The sequence below is a fragment of the Gigantopelta aegis genome, chromosome 8 (genome assembly GCF_016097555.1).
Source record: "Gigantopelta aegis isolate Gae_Host chromosome 8, Gae_host_genome, whole genome shotgun sequence".
In the NCBI taxonomy this organism is placed as follows: domain Eukaryota; kingdom Metazoa; phylum Mollusca; class Gastropoda; order Neomphalida; family Peltospiridae; genus Gigantopelta; species Gigantopelta aegis.
This window is the reverse complement of record NC_054706.1, coordinates 66,287,691-66,314,221: the sequence shown is the minus strand read 5'-3', so window position 1 is coordinate 66,314,221 and position 26,531 is coordinate 66,287,691. Positions and strand designations below refer to the sequence as shown.

The 26,531-nt window shown below is 34.5% G+C and overlaps 1 protein-coding gene across 1 annotated transcript in view; it reads right to left on the bottom strand.

Moving 5' to 3' along the window:
* LOC121380225 (zinc finger ZZ-type and EF-hand domain-containing protein 1-like) overlaps positions 1-26,531 on the bottom strand; it is a 104,797-nt gene that overhangs the window by 49,757 nt on the left and 28,509 nt on the right. Inside the window, exons 19-47 of the mRNA XM_041509046.1 lie at positions 25,998-26,083; positions 24,671-24,726; positions 24,172-24,261; positions 23,779-23,841; positions 23,417-23,459; positions 22,273-22,389; positions 20,667-20,765; positions 19,288-19,379; positions 18,802-18,895; positions 17,308-17,413; positions 16,832-16,902; positions 16,086-16,193; positions 15,491-15,713; positions 14,231-14,301; positions 13,583-13,639; positions 12,808-12,936; positions 12,080-12,184; positions 11,034-11,101; positions 10,163-10,325; positions 9,006-9,117; positions 7,945-8,078; positions 7,310-7,395; positions 5,885-6,009; positions 4,986-5,065; positions 3,549-3,615; positions 2,926-2,999; positions 2,301-2,372; positions 1,376-1,452; positions 274-382 (exon numbers count right to left, since the gene is read on the bottom strand). Of these exons, the coding sequence (XP_041364980.1) occupies positions 274-382; positions 1,376-1,452; positions 2,301-2,372; positions 2,926-2,999; positions 3,549-3,615; positions 4,986-5,065; positions 5,885-6,009; positions 7,310-7,395; positions 7,945-8,078; positions 9,006-9,117; positions 10,163-10,325; positions 11,034-11,101; positions 12,080-12,184; positions 12,808-12,936; positions 13,583-13,639; positions 14,231-14,301; positions 15,491-15,713; positions 16,086-16,193; positions 16,832-16,902; positions 17,308-17,413; positions 18,802-18,895; positions 19,288-19,379; positions 20,667-20,765; positions 22,273-22,389; positions 23,417-23,459; positions 23,779-23,841; positions 24,172-24,261; positions 24,671-24,726; positions 25,998-26,083 (2,777 nt within the window). The remainder of the gene's footprint in view (positions 1-273; positions 383-1,375; positions 1,453-2,300; positions 2,373-2,925; positions 3,000-3,548; positions 3,616-4,985; positions 5,066-5,884; positions 6,010-7,309; positions 7,396-7,944; positions 8,079-9,005; positions 9,118-10,162; positions 10,326-11,033; positions 11,102-12,079; positions 12,185-12,807; positions 12,937-13,582; positions 13,640-14,230; positions 14,302-15,490; positions 15,714-16,085; positions 16,194-16,831; positions 16,903-17,307; positions 17,414-18,801; positions 18,896-19,287; positions 19,380-20,666; positions 20,766-22,272; positions 22,390-23,416; positions 23,460-23,778; positions 23,842-24,171; positions 24,262-24,670; positions 24,727-25,997; positions 26,084-26,531) is intronic.

The window sequence follows — 26,531 nt, the reverse complement described above, 5'->3', positions numbered from 1 at the left end:
AATGTTTTGCCGAATTTGAAGATTTGTTCTAGCATCGGGACTGAGCATGGGTGGGAGTGCCCCCCCCCCCCCCACCCCCTGATCTTGTATGCTTATGTAACCAAGTTACTGTCTCACTTGCAAGGGGTTTTCAACATGGAGATTGCGCATCAACATCATCATAAACATGTAGATGTTTGCTCGAATTCGAAGATTTGCTCCAGCACTTTGGGTTTGGCATGGGTGGCAGTTTCCCCCATTTCATACGCTAACGTCCCCAAGTTACTGTCTCACCTGAAACGGGTTTTCGACACGGAGACTGCGTATCAACGTCGTCATAAACGTGTAGACATCTGCCAGTCCTGTAGCATAGCTTGTCCGTTCACCCAGCATCATGTCAACCCTGGAAACAAGAAAATACAATCAAAGTTAAAGTTAAAAGTTTATTTTATTTAACAAAACCACTAGAACACATTGATTTATTAATCATTGGCTACTGGATGTCAAACCTTTGGTAAATGTTTGACTTGTAGTCTTAAGAGGAAACTGCTACATTTTTCCATTAGCAAGGGATCTTTTATATGCACCATCCCACAGACAGGACAGCACATACCACTGCCTTTGACAGCAACCATTGTCTTTGATATACCAGTTGCAGTGCACTAGTTGAGATCAATGTATACCAACGCCTGTCAGGCTTAACTGAAACACTAGAGAATAACTGGTTACAGTCATAAGATATCGACTTTATCACACGAGGATGAGAATGACTACTGCTGCCACCAATGGATAAGATCCTAAACCGACTGCACATCAGGCAAGTGCTTTACCGCTGGGCTATGTCCTGCCCCGGTTAGGTTAATGAAGGAATGGGAACATTTACTGCATTAAAAAATGAAAAGTAGGTCACAGTGACCTAGTAACACACCGCCATCCCAAGTTGTTCCTACATGTGAAGTTTGATGGTCCTGTATGTAAGATATGGTCCGGACAAGAAAAGGTTAACAGATTGACGTATGGATGGATAGACAACACCATACCATAATATGACCCATCATAGATGGGCCTATAAAAAGAGAGAAAAATGGATTGGTAAATAAGTCTACAAACAAAGGCTTATATCGCTGCAGTTCAGATTATAGCACACCTGTCAGTAGTCCAGCCAGTGCTCCTCAACTGGTGTAACAAAGGCTGTGGTATGTACTATCCTGTCTGTAGGATGGTGCATATAAAAGATCCCTTGCTGCTAATCGAAAAGAGTAGCCTATGAAGTGGAGACAGCGGGTTTCCTCTCTCAGTATCTGTGTGGTCCTTAACCATATGTCTGATGCCGTATAACCGTAAATAAAATGTGTTGAGTGCGTTGTTAAATAAAACATTTCCTTCCTACTTTTACCTGTCAGTAGTCCATGCAGGATCCTGGACAAACTCCATCACAAGGCGAAACGAAGGGTACTTTTCTGCAACATCAATCTGCAATGTTAAACGTGTCTGTTATTTGTTTTAGTAACATGATATTTTTCTACCATCAGGAGTCGCACTGGAAAGAAATTTATTTTAGCCCGTTTCAGATATTTAGAGTTATTTGTTTGAAAATTAATAAAAAGTGGGTAATTCAAAACAACATTTTATTAGCCAAATACTAAATGTTGAAGCCACTTTGTATAAAATTAGCATTTTGCTAATTTAGCAATGGGCAATGTCCAGTTTTGTAATCAAAATTGTAGAACACCTTTTAATATTTCAAATTTGTAAAATATGCACCATATAAAGATTTTTAAATAGTTAAAAAATATTTTATATTATTTTTTGAAAATTAGTTTGTCCGCATCATTTCATGAATTCTAAAAAGTATCATCACCATCTTTTTAACTGTATTTAAAGGAAATTAATAACTGTCCTGTAAAGACGACCTGCCTACCCCAAGTTGTCACCATGTGTAGTTACAGAAATTTTATGTGTACAATTGCAATATTTTTGTGTACAAAACAAATTTGGGCTGTTCATCAGCATTCGAAGATTTTCACTTTACCGCCATTATAGCAATAGACTGGTATGTTGCTTGCTTTGCGCCATCGATAACTATACGCAATTATAATTTTGAACCGCATACCAGTCTACACCACTGGAATAATAGGCAATGCAAAAACAAGAAGACAGACATGGACTGCATTTAAAAAATTTTTTTATTAAAAATTTAATTACGGACTTGAAACTTTCGCGTATATATATATTTAATTTAGCGTACAAGCGTATTTCTGAATTCACAAATCGTACACATAGGCAGGTCTGTGTAAAGACATGAATACAGTGTTACTTACTTTCAAAAAATGCTTATCAGACTTCTTGTTTCCAAGTTTCTTGAAAGAATTCTTGTGAGCCTTTGTTCGCATCTGTAAAAAATAACTGAATATTGAGTCACAAACTTTTTTTTACAATATGCTAATGCTTTAAGGTTGTTCTAATACTGTATAAAAATAATTTAAAAGTTTCATTTTTTTTCCTTTTAAAACCTACACAACCATATTTGGTTTTTTTTACAAGACTTTATTGCTAAAATAAAAATTGCTTGCACCGGTAAATCTATTTTCTAACAATAAAATAAAATTGTAGTCGAAATAATAATAAATAACAATGGAAAACATAAATGTAAAAAATACAAATGTTGGCAATAAAATAAAAAGCATTAAAAATACTGATAAAATTACTAACAAACAATACAAACTTGAAAGCCAATCAGGATCTATTCACATCAACATTTATTACATTAAAACAAAGATGAGATTTGTTTAAATGGATAACAGTTATTGTGTTTATATACACATTTACAGACATTAATTTAAAAGCTTATTTTACAGTCAAGGTTTCCACTTATACCAAGTCAATGGCAAATTTATCATTGAAATCAGCAGTCAGAAACTTGTCAACTACAACACAATTAAATACCTCATATTTCAACTGAACTTTGGTTAAACCTGCAAATTTTAATAAGTATGTTGCTTTTTCCTTGCATATGACCACTGAAAGAAAAAACAAAACATATTCAAATACATACTGAATAAAATATGTAATATACATGCTTTTAAAAAAAACAAAGTGTACAAACAAATAATAATGTATAAGACAAAATGAATATAAAAATATTTGTAATTACTCCTGAAAAGAATTTGGGTTCTCTTTGATTTTTAAGATGTGAAATGCCAAGCTTATATTTTATGCATAATCATCAAAATTATAATAATAATAAACAAGCACACTGCAAATAGCATTAATTATTTTATCAATAGACTGACTTTAAACAAAAAAGAATATGCTAAATAAGTATTAATACAAAAGTACACAAAAAAAGAAAGAAAAAAAGATAAAGAGAGAGAGCTAAGAGGGAAAGAAAAGAGATAAAAAGCAAGATACCAACATGAAAACCTTGGTACTAGAATACTGACAAACAGACAGACAGACTGACAGACAGACACACATGCATGCACGCACAGAGACACACACACACACTCTTGAGAAAATAAAGACACTGATATAGATAGATATTAACTGTTAATGCTAATAAAATATACCTGGGTTAACATCATCAGGCAAAGTGTTTCCATCTTCAGCTGTTTGTTGTGCCTGTTTTTGACTCGCCTTAATGTTAAAAACAAAGCAAAAGAATATTTATCAACACACATCACATTTTAGGTATTGAGTGTTGTAGAGTAACATCATGATGAGTGCAAATAGAGAAAACGAATAAAGAAACATGCTAACACCACATAGGCTAATCTTTGCAATTTGCTGCAAGGAGTATTTTGTATGTTTTTAAAAAGAAAGGTAATTGTTGAAAACCAAGAAATTCAAATACAAGCCTAAGATGTCTAACACTCAGGGCGTCTAGATTATGGTAGCCCCACTCCCATGGCTAGTGATATTCAGTGTTGGGCTAGTAAATAACTACTATAACTAGCCCGACGGCTAGTGGAAAAAACCCTTGTCAAATGCTGCATTTACACATTTTGTAAATATGAATATCCTTCCCCTTCTTTCCACCCCCAATCTAAGGATTTTTAAGCTCTATCTCCCTCTTTAGGTGATGTATCTGATCATTACTATTAGTAAAATTGTATTTATTTAAAGTAGGGCTAGTGAATTTTTAATCATGGCTAGTACATATTTCAAATCACCAATTCCATGGCTAGTGGATTTTTATAAAATTCTAGAAGCCCTGCTAACACTACTCATACTGTGTATTCTAAACTGTGTTCATGAATAGCCGAGAAACTCATTCTGGTCATACCACTTTTCAAAGTAAGTGTGGGATTTGAGAATGGGAACATGTTCAAAACCACATTCTTGTCTATTGAAAACATTTAGGAACATGTTCTCTGCACCAGAACAGAGTTTCGAATACACAAAACATAACTAAGTTAATTAGGTCAAACAGAAATCAATAGTACAATACATGGTTGGGGGGAAAGAGACACAATAGAATTATTATTTTATGCCTGATGCATTCCCCCCCCATGCATACAGAATTTAAATGACTTTTTTTAAAATTTTATTTTGAAGGTGATGATTATATTTAAATATAACCTCCATCCATATGATAAATTCTGGAAGTAAGCCATTATCAAAACCAAATCTAATTTTTTATTTTAAATTTAAAAGTTTAGCATTAAAAAAAAAAAAAATAACAATTCACCAAATATTAAAAGATATATTGTACAATTATTATCCTGGCCTTCAGAAAAAACCAATAAACCCTTACTTACCTATCTGTCTCAGTCTCCGTGTGTGTGTGTGTGTGGTGTGTGTGTGTGTGTGTCTGTGTGTGTATATGTGTATGTGGTGTGTGTCTATGTGTGTGTACATGTCTGTGTGTCTGTATGTGTGTGTGTCTCTGTGTGTATGTATGTGTGTGTGTCTCTGTGTGTATGTATGTGTGTGTGTGTGCATGTGTGGTGTACATGGTGTGTGTGTCTATGTGTGTGTGTGTGTGACATGGATGTGTTACTCACGAGAGGTAATCGGAGAGAATCTGCAGTAGCGTAGGCCTGGTAGATGCCTTCTGGGATGGTCATATCACCCTTCGCCAAAACTAAAACAACACTCAACTGATGAGCTCAGGTAATATCTGAATTCTGCTCAAATAACTCATGTACCAGCAAAATTATTGCTTTCATACATTAAAAGTATTTCAATTTACCACAAAATCTACAAATAAAACATAAAAATCTGTCATGTAAAATAAATATTCAAAATATTTTTCACCTGTCATTTTCTTTTCAATATAAATGTATTAAATTTTATTTTTTATAATAAAGAAAACTATTTTTTTTATTTTTATGAATACTTAACCTGACCTCTCACCTAAGTGCATCTCCTCCCCCCCCCCCCCCCTGTACCTGTTTTAAGTCATATGATTTCTTCTTCCTTTTCACAATGTAATTGATGGAAGCCAGTAATGGGGTATCCACGACTGAAAAATGTGTACCCTTGACACTAGCCATTTGTTTAGCTTTTTGGATGTTTGGACCATTCCAAAGAATTGGTTGAGGGAGGAATGCACATAAGATGACAGGTGGGATTAATGCATGCAAGAATTTTTTTTTTATTAATAGTTTTAGACAGCAGAGATTGCTTAACATGCGACATTTATGTTAAGATCTCTCTGTATGTTCTGTATGTTTTACATTTCTAAACAATCACTGACTGGAAGAATAGGGATTGCTACAAACATATTAAGGCACCACACAATTGTTTGTCGTGTTGTTACTTGTTGCAGCAGCTTAATGCAGTAGCAATCATGTAGTCATCTCAATATTATTGCATTTTTCACAGAATACATTCTGACATAGAAACTGTTTTGAAATACATGCAAAATTGAACGGTGGTGTGCAACCACAAGCTGACTTACAGTACTTCTTTATATCCTCCCGCAGTTGTTGGGTGTGCCACAGAAGGGCTGCAAACACAGATAGAATGGCAGAGTCCATTTCCTCACTATCAAACATAGGCACCTTAACTTGGTTTTCTTGGCATCTGGAAAGTAAAAACATTAAATAAAAATCCACAATAAAATTACCTTCATGCTTGATTTTAAAAATGTGCTTAAGAAAACCGTATTACAGTATTACCAATGCCTGTTATTAGATAAACATACAAAATAATGTGAAACAAAAAAACTTCCTATCACCAAGTCACTCCCCCCCATATCAAGCAGTGATGTTTTGTTTTCCACAGTATTAGTACTCTGACATTGAAGCATTTTTCCTATGATAAAAATCCCCAATTGTAACAAGGTAGATCTTTACTGCTGTGATGCAATATGGTTACAAGAAAACTAAAATGCTGACTAAACTTCTATTATTAAACACTTTAGAATAGGGTCATCCATATTTAAAAAAAAAAAATATTTCTGTGAAACACCATTCTTCACTATCTTTTAGATGAGTTTGTTTCTTTGTTTTGTTCAACGATACCACTAGAGCACACTGATTTGTTAATCACTGGTTATCAGATGTTAATCATTTGGTAATTCTGACATATAGAGGAAACCTAGTTTTTCATTAGCAGTAAAGCATCTTTTATAATGACTTTCTCACAGGCAGGACAGCACATACCATGGCCCTTGACATACCATTTGTGGGGCACTGTTTGGGATGGGGGGAAAAACCCAATTAGAGAATGGGACCTCTGCCATCTGAACTAGATCCTACCCTATGAAGCTGCTAATCTAAGTAACTTAAAAATGTATTACATACCAATTAATGGTCAAAAGACAGTTTTTTGCCCATTTTCACTCAACAATGTCTACATGGTCGAAGTCTTGTTAGTTAAATCAAACTGGCCTCGGTGGCACAGAGGTTAAGCCATCAGACTACAGGCTGGTAGGTACAGGGTTTGCAGCCAGGTACCGGCTCCAACCCAGAGCGAGTTCTTAAGTGCTCAATGGGTAGGTGTATGGCCACTACACCCTCTTCTCTCTCACTAACCACTAACCAACTAATCAACTAACAACTAACCTGTGTGCCCAGGACAGCGTGCTTGAACCTTAATTGAATATAAGCACGCAAATAAGTTGAAATAAAATGAAGTTAAATTAAGGCAGCTGAATGTACACACTAATGGCAAAATAATCACAAGTTTGAATGAAACAGCAGTGGTGTTCGTATTTGGTTTAGTGATATTAAGCTAAATAAATAAATAGTTATGCTAAAATCTGGAAAACGTGCTTCATGAGATAATTGCCTCCTCCTCACTAATATATATTAATATTATATACCGGTATGTATGGTACTAATATATATTTGCACATTTAAAAAAAAAAACTAAAACACACTTCTGTATAAACTGAACTGCAACTGGCGAGTCCTTGTTGACAATGTCCATGATGAATGTCAAAGATGTGCCTGCTTCATCGGTGAACTAAAACAAAACACAGTCAGTCATTTGATGAAGAGTAAAGAGAGATTTTGTGTACATTTCTATTCATGGTTATATGTTGTTAGACATATTATAGTTAAGGACCACACAGATAATTATGAGAGAAGAATAATCGCTGCCACCATTCCACATGCTACTCTTTTTGATTGGCATGGGATTTTCTTATATACACCATGATAGACAGGATAGTATGTACCATGGTCTTTGTTACACCAGTTGTGGAACACTGGCTGAAATGAGAAATAGCATAATGGATCTACTGATGGGAATTGATCCTAGATGACTGAGCATTAGGTGAATGCTTTACCACTGGGCTATGTTCCTCCTCCAATCATTTTATGAGGTGTGAAAAGATTTTCCAAATCATAAATAAATATAAAAATCAAGTGGGTTTTTTTTAAGTTTAATTTTTTCTCAAATTACATCAACTGCTAAATCTTATAATGTCTATTGGCTAGGCAAGCCCTAACCACAGCTTCCTACATTACGACACCATCCAGTTGATGCAAACTGACTATATAAGGAACTGACCACTTTCCCCGACAGAGTTCTCTGCAATTTTCCCGTCTGGTAGCCGCCTCGGAACAGCGACGTCCACAGTTCACTTCGGAGTATATCCTGATCACCAGTTTCATCAAGACTCGACAGATTGCTATTTGGCACAACTGAAATAAGAGAATTGACACTGAACCAGACAGTACTCCACATTATAGAGAAGGGATGGATGTTTAATGGTGGTGGCTATTAGGTATCAAATATACAACCCCTCCAATACTGTGGATATTGCTGCAGTTTTTAATTCTCCGTAACACTTTTTTTTTTGCCGTGGACTCTTATTTGATTTGTTTTTCAACAGCATGGTTTTTTTTTTGCCATGATCATAAAACCTAATGGCTGTTCAGTATGGTATATAAACAATAAACTACAACACATGGTTTACCTATAAAAGATTCCCAGTCTCACCACATACACAGAATAAAGGGTCTCATCTAACAATTTTGTTTTTAATTAATTAAAAATACAGTTTGTAAGAAACAGATAAGTGCAAAAAAAATTCTCTACAGACAAAAAAAAAGAAAAAACGTTTTAGTATTGTCGTGAAACATTTTGAAGGTTAGAATGAATGAATACTTCACGACACTCCAACACAAAGAATATATCAGTTAAACAAAGGAAAGTACATGAATGAAGTGATTAGCAAACTGATATAAAAATTCAAAAGTTACATTCAAATGAAGTGTAAAAATATAAATATCACAGGTAAAGAAATAGAAATTTAGAGTAAAATTCTAAACCTCTCAAACATTTTGATACTAATTCAACAAAGAAGGAAGGAATGTTTTATCTGATGAAGCACTCAACTTATTTTATTTACCGTTATATGGTTAAGGACCACACAGATAATGAGAGACAAACCTGTTGCTGTCACGAAATGGCATACTCTTTTATATGCAGCATCCCTCGAACAGGATAGTACATACCAGTCTTTGTTACATCAGTTGTGGAACACTTTACCACTGACCTACATCCCGTTACTAATTCAGGTTGGAATTAAACAGCGAAAATGTTTAGTGTGGAGGGACGACTCTTACTTGGGTTAGATGAGAGGACAGCACCGCAGAGACCTCCAAACAGCTTACACAGGCCCAGCTGCAGGTCATACGGCCACGACAGAGGGACGTCCGGGCAGCCCTTCGCAGTCACCTGGAAGTGGTGGAACAGAACATGATGAGTTCATTTTCAAAAGAAGATATCTCCATTTTGAGAAAAAATATGTAGCGTATACCATATGAAGCACAGTTTTAACATCTTCCAGTTTAGAGACTTTCCGTTTTGCAGTTATTTTTAAAAAGGGACCATGAAAAATTTCTAATTTTGAGGGAATTCTGTTTTACAGACGGTCCAGTTTTGAAAGGTTTTACTGAACTAATATCAGTATACCTTTAAAATTTTGAAATTGGTGTATATTGCGTTCTGGAAAAGCAAATTCATATAGATGTTTCATTTGAAATATCAGATCATAAAAAATAAAGAAAAAGAGGTTAGAAGCATATTAACAGTGCAACAGGACATAATTAAATGAAGGAAATATTGTTTAACAATTTGGTAGCTGCCTACTAGATTATTTACTTATTTAAAAAGTGTGGGAAACATTGATTTAAATTTAGACTGACACAAGAGGTTAACACCAGAAAATTCTGCAAATGGTGATTAATAAAACAATGTGCAATAGTGTTGTAATTAAACAAAAACAAAGTTCAACTTTTCTGGTAAACATTTTACTGGACCACTTTCTTTACATGATTATTGGGTGATAAATAATATAGTAAACTTGAAACCATTTCATATCAAGGTTATGTCCCTCATTGCCATACACTACAGCATGTGACAAATGAAAATTATTTCCACAAACTTTATATGAAAACATTGAAATGGAAGCTTATTTAATATCCCATAATTACTTCCTTTTTATCTTGTGTCTGCGAATATGTTAAAGTAGTTTTGTTGTGCAAGTTTTCTTCACCTTGAACTTGTAACCCCACTCTGTGTTACTGCTGTCGAAGTGGAATGTAAAGTGTAATGTTTGTGTTTTCTTCACCTTGAACTTGTAACCCCACTCTGTGTTACTGCTGTCGAAGTGGAATGTAAAGTGTAATGTTTGTGTTTTCTTCACCTTGAACTTGTAACCCCACTCTGTGTTACTGCTGTCGAAATGGAATGTAAAGTGTAAAGTTTGTGTTTTCTTCACCTTGAACTTGTAACCCCACTCGGTGTTACTACTGTCGGAGCGGAATGTGAAGTGAAGGTACGGTCCACTAAACACGATCTGTTTGGGCCACTTCGGAGAACCAACTTTCTGGTCGAGCTTCATCTTCATCCCTTTGGTATCAGTAAATTCAAGGTAGTCGTACCTGCAAACAATAAATAAAATTTATATAGACTAATATAGGAGAAAAAAAAGAAAGAAAATATTTATTAAAAAGAAAAATACCTGAAGCATAATGTGCTGTCATTTAAAATACCTGACTGACAAGAGTAACTCTTTTAACTATTTTCTGTGAACTTGCTAAAAAGATTTTGAAAAGGAAAGAAAGGACCGAAGATTTAACGTATGACTATTTGGTGTGTAACATAAATTATTTTGATCACTGACTTAAAACTATAATCTTGATCGTTGTAAATCCTTTTTCCAAATTTAGTGCAAATTGAAACTGATATAATAATGTTACCTTTTATTAACAAAACCCCATAAAAACAGTAAATTATTAGGAAGGAAATGTTTTATTTAACGACGCACTCAACATAGTTAAGGACCACACAAATATTGAGGGAGGAAAACTGCTGTCGCCACTTCGTGGGCTACTCTTTTCGATTAGCAGCAAGGGATCTTTTATATGCGCCATCCGACAGACAGGATAACACATACCACGGCCTTTGATGTACCAGTCGTTGTGCACTGGCTGGAGCGAGAAATAGCCCAATGGGCCCACCGATGAAGATCGATCCCAGACAGACCGCACATCAAGCGAACGCTTTACCACTGGGTTATGTCCCACCCCCTTCTCTAAATGATTAACTGAAATCAATGAAAATACATTCTGGACACATTAAAGCCTTACCTCCTCTCTGTCTCACACCGTGGATCAAAATCCACAATAAACTTGGAAGCCCCAGGACAGGAAAACACCTACAATAAAAACATGACATTAAAAAACCCCAAATACATGACATAGAAAAATTTGACAAACATAATGCATGTAAACTGAGATTCAACAGATCTTAAACAACTTTAAAATAAAATGTTTTTCACTTAGCCAGAATTAAAATAAATTCATCTATCATAATCCAAAACATGATTTTAGCAGCTAGTAAGTCACTATATATAACTTATATTGAACTATTTCTCCTATTTTTAATTAATTAATTATTTATTAAAAAGAAGGAAAAAACTACTAAAACCCCCCCAGAAATCATAATTTAAAAATTTAACTGAGGTTTTTTAGGTAACAAAATGTCTCTTGTCAAGACAGCACTTTCAAAACGACGGTGTATAATGGATTCTTATATTTCATAGTTGTCCTAGTTGTGTGTGTTTTAATAACCATACAAACCTGACTAATGTGTGAGCTGTTATAGTCATGTATTTTAATAACCATACAAACCTGACTAATGTGTGAGCTGTTGTCCTAGTTGTGTGTTTTAATAACCATACAAACCTGACTAATGTGTGAGCTGTTGTCCTAGTTGTGTGTGTTTTAATAACCATACAAACCTGACTAATGTGTGAGCTGTTGTCCTAGTTGTGTGTGTTTTAATAACCATACAAACCTGACTAATGTGAGCTGTTATAGCTGTTGTGTGAGCCGTTATAGTTGTGTGTGTTTTAATAACCATACAAACCTGACTAATGTGTGAGCTGTTGTCCTAGTTGTGTGTGTTTTAATAACCATACAAACCTGACTAATGTGTGAGCTGTTGTCCTAGTTGTGTGTGTTTTAATAACCATACAAACCTGACTAATGTGTGAGCTGTTGTCCTATAATAACCATACAAACCTGACTAATGTGTGAGCTGTTGTCCTAGTTGTGTGTGTTTTAATAACCATACAAACCTGACTAATGTGTGAGCTGTTGTTATAGTCATGTATTTTAATAACCATACAAACCTGACTAATGTGTGAGCTGTTGTCATAGTTGTGTGGTGATTCTATTTCCCATGTTCTCAGTGTGATGTCATCTGCATACATGTCTCCCCAGTTTTCACTGTTAATCTATGACAAACAAACAGCCAAGTAAATGATTAAAAAAAAAACAAAAATAACTAATAGGGAGATTGTTATGTACCAGTTGTGGGGCAATGGTTGGCATGGGGTTAACAAAATTAACAATTTGTGATAACAATTTCGACCATGGGACTCGGCAAACCTCATCCCAGGTCGAAATTTTCACCACCTCAGGTGTACTTTTTCTATCCCACATGACCGCATATGATGGAGTCTTATATTATCCATCAAGGTATCTCAGGGCACCTCAAGTGTTCATTTTACTACTGAGCTATATTCCATCACACACACCCACATTCTATCTAACAGTACACAATCTACAAGAAAAATAAAAATAAACATTGAGAAATTGTATGATAGCATCAATCAAAATATAGGTCCTAAAACATTCTATAAAATATCAATAAATATCATTTAACAAAAACATCAATCAAAATTTAACCAAAAACAAAAAAACAAGAACAATTTATGATCATTATCATCAATATCAAGTTGAAATTGCACTATAACCATTTTAATATGAACATACCTTTGGGAATTGGTCTGGAATCTGATCACTATTATTAATATCAAGTTGAAATCGCACTAAAACCATTTCAATTTGAACATACCTTTGGGAATTGGTCTGGAACCAGTCCTGCCAGATCAGTGAGCTCCGTTAACAGCGCCTTCATGTTGTGCAGCAGTGTAACCTGGGCGCCGGGGCCCAACTGTTTACCCATGAAGTTCAGTATCAACACCTAGTAATATAAAATAAAAGCATTTAAACTAACACTGCTCACTAAGATGATAAATTAAAAAAAACCCACCCCAAAAACTACAAAACCCCCCTACAACAACCCCAAAAACAAACACCCCATCCCCCCACATGCATAATACTTTCCATCATCTTAAAATTCTTTAACTACTAAAAAAAAAAAAAAAAAAGAAAAAAAGAAAAAAGAGAAGACATATTTAAAGGGACATAACTCTTTGTCTATTACATTCAAATCTGGATTACAATGCCTAGCAGACAAAATGTAAGCATCCCTAAAAGCAATTATCAAAGAAAATGGGCTCCGGCAATTATTTAAGTGCACCTAAGTGATATGATAACAGATATTAATGCACTGGTCAATAATGTCTTTATTAAAAGAATCCCTTTGAGAGAACTGCTAAAGCAATGCATGTCTCCTACTGGATCCAACAAATAAATGTATCTCCTAAATTCAAGGGCCGTAACTACGTCAAAAATAGGTAAATCACCATGAAAGTCAAACTTGATCTGTAACTGTACATGATAAGGCTATACACAAAATTTCAGCAAAACCAAAGTTAGTAGGACAACTATATGTGGGTGGGACGTAGGAGACTAATAATAAGAATATGACTGAACATAACATTTACCAGCTGCCGAACCACCGAGGACAGAAACGTAGGCTGAAGGTTTTTGATGAGCTTTTCCTAAAAAATAATAAAGAGAAATCAAATTATCTGTAACAATAGTAAACATGAGTCAAACCTGCTAAAACAGACACCTACATCACTGGATCAACTGCCTTCAACAGACTCAGGCTCCATCCCAACCAGCGTACCACAACTGTTATATATTTTTCTGTCTATAGGAAAATGCATATAATATATTCCTTACTACTGTTTAATAGAAGTAGCCCAAATAGAGCAGAGGGTTTCCTCTCTCCAGACTGTAAGTTAAACTAAGTAGAGGTAGTTTAAAAAGTTCTACGAAGCGATTTTAGCGCTAAGATGGTTTTTATATTTACAAATAAAATATAACACATGGAACCTTAGAGCTCACCCTCTCCATGCATAGTGGCTACAACATGTAATCTTTGGCTAATGAAATATTCCTTAAAGTCATCACATCTTATTAATTTTCAAGAAAATACTCTACATATATGAAAAATGGCTAAAACAAAATTTGCTCCAGTGTGAGCCCTGTAAATGAATCAGTTTCCATTCAAAATAATTAAAACTGACAGTAAGGTGTTAATTTTTCACCACCTACTCTGGAAGCACATCGCGTCTATGACTTACAATCTGATGCTTTTTTTTCTTCATCAAGAACTGGCAAGCCTGGACAGCCTTTTCACACACCTGAACTGCATCTAAAACAGATTAGATTAATACATAGTCTATTAGGTTACGTTTGTTAAAAGATTACCAGTTGTTTGGTTTCATATTTCCATCAAAGTAAACTGTAGTGTATGGGGTTAACTTACACTCAACACCCCCCCACCCCCCATCATCTTTTTTTATTAGATTTTTTACATACCAAAAAAGAAAGAAAAAAAAAGAACACCTAGAAATGTATTTTTTCAATTAGATTTTTTCCTGGGTTTTTTTCCAAATCATTGCTAATTGCATAAAAGAAAAGACTGCTATGGTCACTGACATTAATTCTTGTTCACCCAATAATGACATTACAGTCAAAGCAAAACAGGTATCATATTACAGAAGTGGTAAAAGTGTAAACACATCAATATGACACACAACATACAATGTACATGACACCACGGTATCGACAGCAGTGGTTTTAAGATCTGCGTCATCTTCCAACATGTACTACTAACAAAACATGCATCACACTACAGTAAGGGTAAAACATACAGTATAAACAAATCAGTATGAGACACAACATACATGACACCACAGTATCGACAGTGGTGGTTTTGAGATCTTCAACATCCTCCAACATCTACTACTAACAAAACATACATCACAAAACAGTATTCCTTAAAGGATCAAACAGAGAATAAATACATCAATATGTGACACAAAATACATGTACATGACACCACAGTGGTTTTGAGATCTTCATCATTGTCCAACATTTACTGTCAACAAAACATGCATCACACTGCAGTATGGGTAAAACAGAGAGATAAACACATCAATATGTGACACAACATACATACATGTACATGAGACCACATTATCGACAGTGGTGGTTTCGAGATCTTATCATCTTCCAACATTTACTAACAACAAAACAAGCATCACACTGCAGTATGGGTAAAACACACAGTATAAACAAATAAGTATGCCGCACATACATGACACTAGAGTATCGACAGCAGTAGCTTTGAGATATCCATCATCATCCAACATCTACTACTAACAAAACATGCATCACACTATAGTAAAACTGAGATTAAAAAAACCCCATCAGTATGAGATACAACATACATGACACCACAGTATCGATAGCGGTGGTTTTGAGATCTTCAACAAGTTTCAACATTTACAGTAAGGGTAAAACAGAGTATAAACACATCATTATGTGACACAACATACACGACACCACGGTTTCGACTGCTGTGGTTTTGAGATCTTCATCATCATCCAACATCTGCTGCCAGCACCAGGACAGGAGGCTGGTTTGCAGCGAGCCCATCAGACGTATCAGGTGGACGAGCTGGTCACTTCCTTCACTGGACTGCAGCGACAGTTCAAACTCCTGCGACGCAACCACTATCAGTGTCTGCATCACGTCAATCGCATTTTTCGGTTCAAATGACTGAAACAAGGAAATATATCTATTCAGAGATGAAAATGACTGTTAAAAAAAAAAAAAATCTAGAACACTTTGTTGATTAAAAAGTAGTGGGATTGTTGTGAACTTCTCATCAAAGAACATTAAGAAAACAAGTTTTCTGGTAGCATAAAAAAATTTGAATTCTTGTAAAAAAAATACAAAAAAATACAGCTATACAAAAATTTGAAGCATTGCACTCCAAAATCAATGAATAAGTTGAGTTTGATTTTTAAAGTCAAAAAGACTTCCTTACACATCTTACAATCTCATTATTTACTACATCTTATACGTGTTATCTAAATACTTATACAACAAAAGTTCACTATTATTATCATGGAAATAAACTGAATATACTTGAGTTGCTGACGACGGTATGTCGAGAAGTCCACGGGGGTCGACGGAGCTGAAGAAGTGACACAGTGACTGGAACACAAGGGAAACTGATGCAGCAGTCTTCAAATTCTGAAATAAAATTATAATATATTATATTAATACTCGCTCTCTCTCAACCTATAAACAAAGCAAATGACAATCATTCATGTTAGCAGTCACAATCTTGTCAAAATTTCTCTTAGATTCTAACTTCTAACAAAGATATGATTTTGAATGTGATAACTGTTTTATTTAAATTAGTTTCAAGATATCAGTATTTTTATTGACAAAATATCACAAATAAACACCTACTATTTATTATTAGGTTGATTTCAACAGAAAATATAATTTAAAAATATTTATTATACATTATCATACACAATCTATTTTTAATTAAGTGTACTGTTTGACAATATACATTAAGCTATATAACCTAAAATAAATGCTCCTACTGTATACTATAAACTTTAAAACTAATCACTGGGTATTACAGAATTCGTTCTTAATAAATATTTTCATGAACAGTTATCCAACAAACATTAATTAAAAACTTAATTTAAAACTTAAATTATTGCATGAACATTAAAATCTATTATAATGGAACTACAAAAATTGCACTATTAATTTGCAATGAAACATATAAAATAATTCTGAATTTAAAAACATTAAAATAAATGCAACCACAAATAAACGAAGCCCGTAAGTAACATCAACAAGAGGATACTCACATCCACATTGGACACCATAGTGAAAAGTCTTTGTCGCTTCGTTTCCTTATCGGGAAAAAACAACGATGCCCCTGAAATGCATGTAAAGTATTATTTTTAAAAAAAGTGCTAAAAACTGACATCCTGAAGTTAATATTTGTTTTTATTACAAATTACCAAAATGTAAGTGATCACAGATCATCCCAAGAGTCACACACCTGTCGGTTAGGGTTAGAAAGAGGATAGGGATGGTAAAAAGTTGAAAATTATTAGTTGTGTCTAAATGGGGTAAACAAGAGAGGACTTGCTAATGATAATGGAATAAAAGAAAGACCAAAACAAAGTACAATCATCTATGTGCATGATCACTGTATAATTCTATCACATTTACCACAGTTAAATTCCTCCACTTTCCCTTACAGCATTGAAATGTACTGTAATACAGCTATAAAACAAATAGCCATAGCTGTTGTTTATTGCCTGTTTCTCAGTCTTACCATCCACAATCAGCTGTTGTGCCAGTCGGTAGGCCTGACTCTTGGGATCAATCCCTGGACTGTCTATCAGTTTACACAGGTGATGAAACATCGACTCCGCCACATCCTGTTAACAAAATACAGAGCAGATAGGTGAGATAAATATTAAAACAGAATACTAGATAATGTAACTTATTAAAAGTGCACTGTCCTCAAATGGAAGTGTTTTTTTTTTTTTGGTATATAATTATAAAAAATATATCTGTTATTGGGTTTTCCAAATAGATAAAAATGTTATATTAATAAAATAAAAAAAATTTCAAGTTTCATTTCCTAAGCAACATCTGCCAGGTTTCAAACAATATATTTTCTTTTCAAAAATTAGTTACTAAAAAGAAAGAAATGTCGTCAGACATATGGTTAAGGACCACACAGATATTGAGAGAGGAAACCTGCTGTCGCCACTTCTTGGGCTACTCTTTTCGATTAAGAGCAAGGGATCTTTTATATGCAGCATCCCACAGACAGGATAGCACATACCACAGCCTTTGTTACACCAGTTGTGGTGCACTGGCTGGAACGAGAAACAGCCCAAATGGGGCTACCGACAGGGATCAATCCTAAAAAGACTGTGCATCAAGCGAGTGCTTTACCACTGGGCTACATCCCGCCGCCCCCCCTTAGTTACTAATTCTCAAAATAAATTGTGATAAATTTCTGGATAAATATGCTATACTTATTTATAAGCATAACTCACTAATGACAGAATGACAATAGGTCAGGCCTCCCAGCTACTTGTACACATTAAAATATAGGAAATATAGGAATTTGCATCCCAAAATATAGGAGTTTTATAGGAAAATTTGGACCGATTATCATGATTGTAGGCATTTTACACAGATTTCTAAAGACATTTACATTACTAATGGTATGTTCTTACCTTTCGTATGTAGACAAGATACCATCTACTATCTCAACAAATATATACCAAGGCTTGCCAGCAGTCCATGCCAATATCCAGGATACTTTGAAAGTTGGTGCATCTTGTATCAGTAATACATCCTCCTCACCTCAGGTGAGCAGCATCTTGATTGGCACTTGACACAGATCTCCCACATTCAAAGCATCTTCTGAATTTCTGACAGGCTGGCTGCCTTTCACTGCAAATATAACTCTGTAACATATTTTATTCATTGGCCATCATCAGCGTTTTGGCAAAGCAATTGAGTCAAATATAGGAAATGAATCTCAATATAGGAGTTTTATAGGATCCTATAAAAAATATAGGAAATATAGGTGTGGGAGGCCTGATAGGTGCTTGTGTTGAGGTGGGGTTTTTTTTTGCAGTCACCCCCCCCCCCCCCCCCCCCCCCCCAAGAAAATTATCATGTTTTAAATATATTTTTAAGCATAAAAGAGCATGATGTGAACATTCCTTGAAACTTTGCTCACCACAGTCCAAACCTATGATGCACAATTTCCTGCACCATGCCTGTGCAATCACAGTGTACTCACTTTGGAAGACTCCTTCAGTGGAGACAGTATTGGGATGAAACAGTGGAGGAGTCTCAGTAGTGACAGGCTGCACTGCTTCCAGCCTTCATCGGGACTGAAACACACATTTAATATCATTCATTACAGCTTCATCTAAAAAAATACACTTCAAAACTTAACTACAATCAACATTTTTACCAATTAATTACAATCAACATATTTACCAATTTGTTAAAAGGTTGGATATTTATTTTAACAGTAATGAGGAACATGATATTTCACTTTAGTTTAAAATTGCACTTCATAGAGGCTTTTCATCAAAGAACAATAACAAAAAACGTTTTTTTGCGGCACTGAAATCTAGAACTTCAGAAAATCCTAGCATTTTTTTCATCTCATCAGAAAATATGGACATGAGTATTAATTGCACACCGATAATTCTATACTAACTTAATGAATGAGAAACTCAACTTTAGTTAACAAAAGGGTGTTATTCTTCTATTTTACCTGTCAGTGAAGTTGTTGTAGATTTCCCACAACATGTTCAACTCCACCTCAGAATAGTCGAGATAGTCAGACTTTGACTTGCTCTTCTTCACCTAAAATCAAAATCATAAAATTAGAATGTACTATAGTACTCGGAGGAACACCCACATGTAACAAACGCTTGCACATGGTTTTTTCAAAGGGAATGATTTGGGTTTTTTTGTCAGACAAACCAGACTTTTGTGCCATGGTTTTCATCATTGTCCTGAGTTTATTTATGCCAATCAGCTGTGATTTGAACCACAATACGTCTTTGTTTTTCAAGTAATTGTGATTCACTGAAATGCAGAAAGGTGATTCTGGAGTGTTCATGACGTTTGGTCTGTTCATTGCATCCAATTTATATGCTCCAATGGGGCATCGATTTGATTTTCGGCATTTGAGAAAATGTTTGGATTAAATGGCCTGATGTGGGTATTATTTCCATCTCTTGTTTTGCTAGTACGTGCATAAAATTCCAGGTATTTTTGGTGATTAAAATCGGTTGTTAAATTTATATCACCCCATTTTAGATGGTGGTTTTTACCAGAACACCTGAATCCCATGAGTTTGGTGTTGTGAAACCAAATTGTGTTCAAAAGTGTGTCCGGATTATTAAGACCAAGCTGCACACTTTTGCATAGTTTCTTTTCATTTTTTTGTAATTGGCTCCCACTTTTTTTTGTTTATTCCCCAGGCCCTTTTGTTTTAATTTCTTTCTTCAAGCTTGTAGAAGATGCCTGCTTGTCTGAAACGGGTCAGACATCAAGTGTACAACATACTCATTTTCTCGTAGATGTCAGTCTATACCTCTATGGAAACTTGTCAGTGTGTCGGGTTCATAATCGGTTCCATAATCTTTCTTTAAATTTAACAAGAAGTCACCTATTAACGGATCCATTTCGACAATGTCTTGAATCGTGAGAGAGAGGCCAACCAATTTTTGAATTTTTTTGTACACATCTCTATTTTACTCATGGTATTTGAATTTATTTTGCTGTTAATATACTCTTTTTTTAAGTCTTTGATATTAGCAGCAATGGCATTTGAGGCTGTTCAGTGTGTGGCAAAGGATAGGAAAGATTATCAAAACCCATGTAAAAAATGTCTTTTTCATCATACTCAACTTAAAATTCTTCTGAAAAATAATTGTCTTTCAAATCAACAAAAGAATTGTTCAAACTGAAATGACCAGAGTCTGTTTGTCTTTTTTTTAGAAAACGAACTGAAATTTTCAGGCTTTAGATAATATTGCTAACATTTCTAAAAAGTCGGCTAAACGAACATGGAATATGAAATTATATCAAAACGAGGATAGATATTACTGTCATTATGTAAAAAACAAAAAATATGTGACCTACCTGGTCTTGAGAGAGATCAATAAGAAATGTCAGCACCCATTTGACAATGTCCAAACTCGTCGACTTCTCGTGCTTCTCTGCATTGGGTGGATGCTCAACCTGGAGGGTAGAAAATTCATACTTTTAAAATAATTGATATTTGATTTTTTAAACCGCCGTCAACATATTTGCATTATCATGTATTGTGTTAGTGGAATGAGCCTGAATGGATGTTTAACAACCATTTAGCATAAAGGAAAATGGACTATTTGGTATATGAATGAATGAATGAAACCTGATACAAACAGTTTATTCAAACAATCAAACCATGATCAAACTGTACATAAAATAACAAAACATTAACATCAACAACCCCTTTTTATGTCAATAATACCCCCTCCACAATGAAACCCACAATAGATAAAACATTAAACAAGAAGAACACCTAAATGTATATAGAATGGATTTTTTTTTATTTATCCTGCAACCACTGTTTTTATTGCAGTGCTTATGGTTTGAAAATCGATGGTGAGCAAGAATCTGCTCTCCTGAAATTATGTAGGTGAGCAATTGCTCCCAGTGTAACAATTCACAGTAATTTTGAGTAAATACATTAATGATATCAGCGTGTGACGAGGCGAGCACTTTTTCACCCACGTGGAAATAGTTTTGCGTAAACACACGCGAGCGGGAGCAATTGCTTGAGTAAAACTTTAAGGACTGTTTTATTGGCCGACGATTATTATGACTGACTAAAGCAAAGTCATAAACGTATAGTAGCAAATTATGACTTCTGACGTTGTGCATATGACGTCACATGCATAGCTACATTACAACGTTGCCCATTTGGGCTCTAGGTCATTGTAGAAAGTAGCTGAAATATCAGTAATAATAGCTTTTACCCTAAGTTTTATGGACCGCAGAATAAAAATAATAACTAGTTAATGATGTAGGATATGGGCTTAATCCTGCAAAGGTATGAATGGGAAATTCCGCTTGGCTTACCAAGGATAAAGTATAAAGCCCACATCCTACATCAGTAACTAGATATTCTCTATATAAATATCACAGACTACTGAACTTATTTGTAAAATTTTACGACATATTGATGATTGTGTGCTGTATTTGTTACTTTCATTGAAAAGGGCGCGACGTAGCCCAGTGGTAAAGCATTCGGTTGATGCGTGGTCGGTCTAAGATCGATCCACGTCGGTTGACCTATTGGGCTATTTCTCGTTCCAGCTAGTGCTCCACAACTGGTGTAACAAAGGCCATGGTATGTACTATCCTGTCTGTGGGGTGGTGCAAATAAAAGATCCCTTGCTGCTAATCGAAAAGAGTAGCCCATGAAGTGGCGACAGCGGGTTTCCTCTCTCAATATCTGTGTGATCCTTAACCATATGTCTGATGCCATATAACCATAAATAAAATGTGTTAAGTGCATCATTAAATAAAACATTTCCTTCCTTCCTTCCTTGTTATTTTCACTGAAAAAGACACGAGAATGTTAGGCTGCAAGGTGCACTCTAACAGACACCACCACCAAGTATCAACAGCTATTATTATGACTGCACTACACACACAAAATGATACAGGAAAGTTTTATGACTCTAGGAGAAGAACCTACCAGAATCTCATCACTGACGAACGCATTCTTTCTCTGAAAACCATGGAACTTGATTCCAACAACACCAATATGTCGTGCACTGTCCTGACGTGGTTCCAGAAACTTTATTAACACGTACTGTGATATAAAAGAAAAGAAAAAAAAAAGCACTTTAGAAAAAATTTGCTTAATAATAAAATTATATTTTTTAAGAACATCAACCTTAATATAAGAATTGTTTCTCATTTTTTAGGAATTCATCGATGTATAAAAGTCACAAATGGTATAAAATCACGTAGTGTAGCGAAGCGATTTTATACTAGATTTGTGACTTTTATACATCGATAAATTCCTAAAAAATTTGAAACATTTCTTATAATTACAAACAGTACAAGAAGTGTACCTTAAAACACTCCAAAATAATTTCTTTCGTTCTTACCGTCAGCCATGTTCTGTAAATAAGCATAGGAATACATGTATACATACTATTGGAAATTGTCCGCTAAAAATAAAAATAAGTATTGCATCAACAAAAACAGTGGTATATATCTTTATTATAACTTCTTTTTAAAAAATTAAACAATTTCATGTGCAGATTTGTCTTGTGTTTTTCTATCGCAAAGTGACCTTGATATTAACTTTTGTTTACGTGTAGTGACTGTTGGTGTTGTGCGGTTATTTCGATCTTGGTCTTCCGTGATGACATATTTTTATGAGGTTTATGGAAGGATAACGCTCGGTTTTTTAGTGACGTCAGCCAATCAGAATACAGTAAATCGTATAAATTCGGAAAGTTTGTAATTATATAATTATAAAATTATCAATAATTAATAAACAAACAAAAATTGTTACCATAACATAATTATATAAGAAAATAACACAAAAACCAAACAAAATGTAAATCTATTAGGAATGAAATAATGTATAAGTGACCATGTTATAATTTATTTTATTTATTTACTTACTTACTTACTTATTTACATACATAAATACTTACTTACATACTTACTTATATATATAAATACTTACTTACATAAATACTTACTTACTTAAATATTTACTTACATAATTACTTACTTACTTAAATACTTACTTATTTATTTATTTATAACACAAACTTTAAGATATAGAGATGTGAGAAACCCGATACAAAGGTTTGACATACCTGACCACACGGGTACCAGGAGACAGGAATGTCAATTTCATCACTACAACAAAAACAAAGCTATCTTGAAGACTAAAACATAAATCGTAAGTTCAATCACAAAAAAGTAAACAGTGACACAAATGTAATAATTCAATACAATATGTTAGATTTATGAACATAAACCTTGGGGATGAAGTAAATTATGATAGTAGTGAAGGTTGATAATATTAACAAAATAGTGCACACAGCACCACAGATGTCATTTTATATATAAGATTTCTTTTAACCTTTGATTTTAGTTAATTTTGAAGTCGGTAAAACATTTAAAGTGGCTGTGAAAAATTACATATCCATTATTTAAAAAAGGAAAAGAGAATCACCAGTCATCATCAAATGTGAAGTAGGCCACAGGGTTGTCAGGTTTTCCTCCAATTCCAGAGTTTCTAAAATAAACAATTACTCAGGTTACTAATAATATTAACAATTTGATGAATCATCTTTTTATTCTTTCTATCAGAGATGAAAAGGACATTGAGAGAAAAAAAAATTCATATTCAATGTTGCTGGTTTACAAAAAGTTGCAGTTTTACTGCCAGCTTTTTATCACACAAAAAAAGATACAAACCATTTTAGATTGGCACTAAAATTCAGAATTCTGATATTTTTTTATAGACATTTTCCATTCCTATTAAATTAAAAGATTAGAATTTAAATTGTGAAATTCTGAATTCAACTGTGAAATTCTGAATGCAACTGGAATCCAAACAACTCACCTGACTTGCACGCTGAACTTGTACTCAATCTCGCCCCACTTGTCGTAGTAAGAGAACCTCTCCACCTGTTCTTCCAGTTTAAATTCTTTGCTGAAAGATGAAATATCGGCAGTCAGAACATTCAGCAATGGGTATTTCCATTACATAAAATAAATGTTGAAAATATGAATTATATTGGAGGGGGGGGGGGGGGGGGGGCAGTCTCTAGTGGAGGGGGGGGGGGGGGGCACAGTCTCTAGTGGAGGGGGCACAACACTGATTTTAATCTTTATTTATATAGTAGGTAAAAAAAAGAAGGGTACATTTATGTCCAGGGTGTGTGTGTGTGTGTGTGTGCAGACCACACAGTTCCTACGAGCCTGCTACATACCGGGTGATAATGACTTTAACATCATGAAATATTAACATTTACTAGGGCCTCAATGAACTTGCCTATATTTTACAATTTACTTTACATAAAATAAGCTTGATGGAAAATGAACACAGAATAAGTAAATACCTTTCTCGGAATACAAAGACCAAGCCCCTCCGTGGACCTCTGGAGCCTGAGACAGCCTGCAACATAGAATGTTTATTACAAATTTAAGCAACAATGATTATGAAAGCATCGCATTAGGAATACAAAATGAAGGATACTACACACCACATTTCACGTGCATGCATGCACACACACACAAGATTGGTAATGATAGATAATTAACTGCACCTCAAATTGTAAAGCAAACAAAAAAACAATAAAAGGTGTGCTAAAATACAAGCATTCTGAGCTAATGTAATACATGCCACACAAATTTTCTTATTGTCCATGTACAAGGGCCATAACTGTCAAAAAGGGATAAATTCCATTTTGACAGGGTTATGAATGAATGACCATTGGCATGCTTGAACCTTGATTGGATATAAGCATGAAAATAAGTTAAAATGAATGAATGCTTAATGACAACTCAGCACAAAAATACACATTGGCTATTGAGTGAATGAATTAATGCATGTTTAACAACATCCAAGCACAAAATGACAGGATTATGTCCCTTGTATACATTCCAATGAAAATCAAACTTGACCTGGGCAAACCTAGGTCAAAACTGGGTAAATCTGAATGACACTCAGACTTGATAAAAGCTATTTATTATCCACATAGTTCAAGATATTCATGGAAATATAACAAGCATGACCCATGTGTGTCATAATGATTTCACGTGCACAACGAATGAGGCAATTTTTGTAAATGCGGCTTCCTCAGTGTAAACGCTTATCAAAATGAGGTTGTTTCGTCGTCTCTTTTTAGTTACGTTTAAAATGTTTTGACATGGTCCTAGCTTGTTATTCGTGAAAATAATAGTTTGGATAATGTGGATAATAAAGAAATTATTACACTCACATGTGAATTGTACTGATTTTACGAAACTCGTTAGGATTCATGTATTACCTACCCTCACTCTCGCTCGGGTAATACAATAATCCTGACATGAGTTTTGTAAAATCAGTATGACACACAAGCTCGTATAATAATCTCTATATACAAAATTTCAGCTTAATATCTTGTGGTATTTGGGGGGGGGGGGGGTTGGGGGGTGGTATGGGGGGGGGGGGGGGGGGGGGGGGGGGGGGAGAGAGAGAGAGACTGAAAAACTTTATGTGGCACAGATAGACAGACAGACAAACAGGAGACAAATCATAGGTTGGACCAGTAGATGACAAAAAATATTGTAGAGAGATTATTTATTATTATACCTGTTTCAATTAGAGCGCCATGGCAAGCTAGTGTTGTATTCTATGCTGTACTATTTTATTATTCTATCAAATCCACCATTAACATAACAAACCTTTATTCTAAGCTTTATCAGCTGTATTGTTTCTGATGATTTGAAAAACATGTTCACTTTCGTCTTCCCTTCTTCACTTAGATACACTGAAATAAAGGACACAGATATTTTAAAATAAAAATTAAGCATCACATTACCTTTATCTTCCTTAAAACATAAGCCAAGAATCTAAAACATATTGAATTCTTAAAAACAGGGCTGACCAAAGCTCAGCTAACTTACAAATGTCGGAGCTATGCACTCATCAAAGTAAGTGCAGTAAAAACACTTATTAAAGGCGAGCAATTTGTACACTCTACAGCACATTAAAATATTATGCTAGGCCTTATACATACATACATACATACATACATACATACATACATACATACATACATACATACATACATATACATATATATATACACACACACCATGTATATGGATACTGTATATAACAAATAACAGAAGTAACACAATATCAACATTTTCACCAAGAACCAGTTGCTAACCCAATTGGATGATTGAATAATGCTTTAGCTTATTTAAAAAATT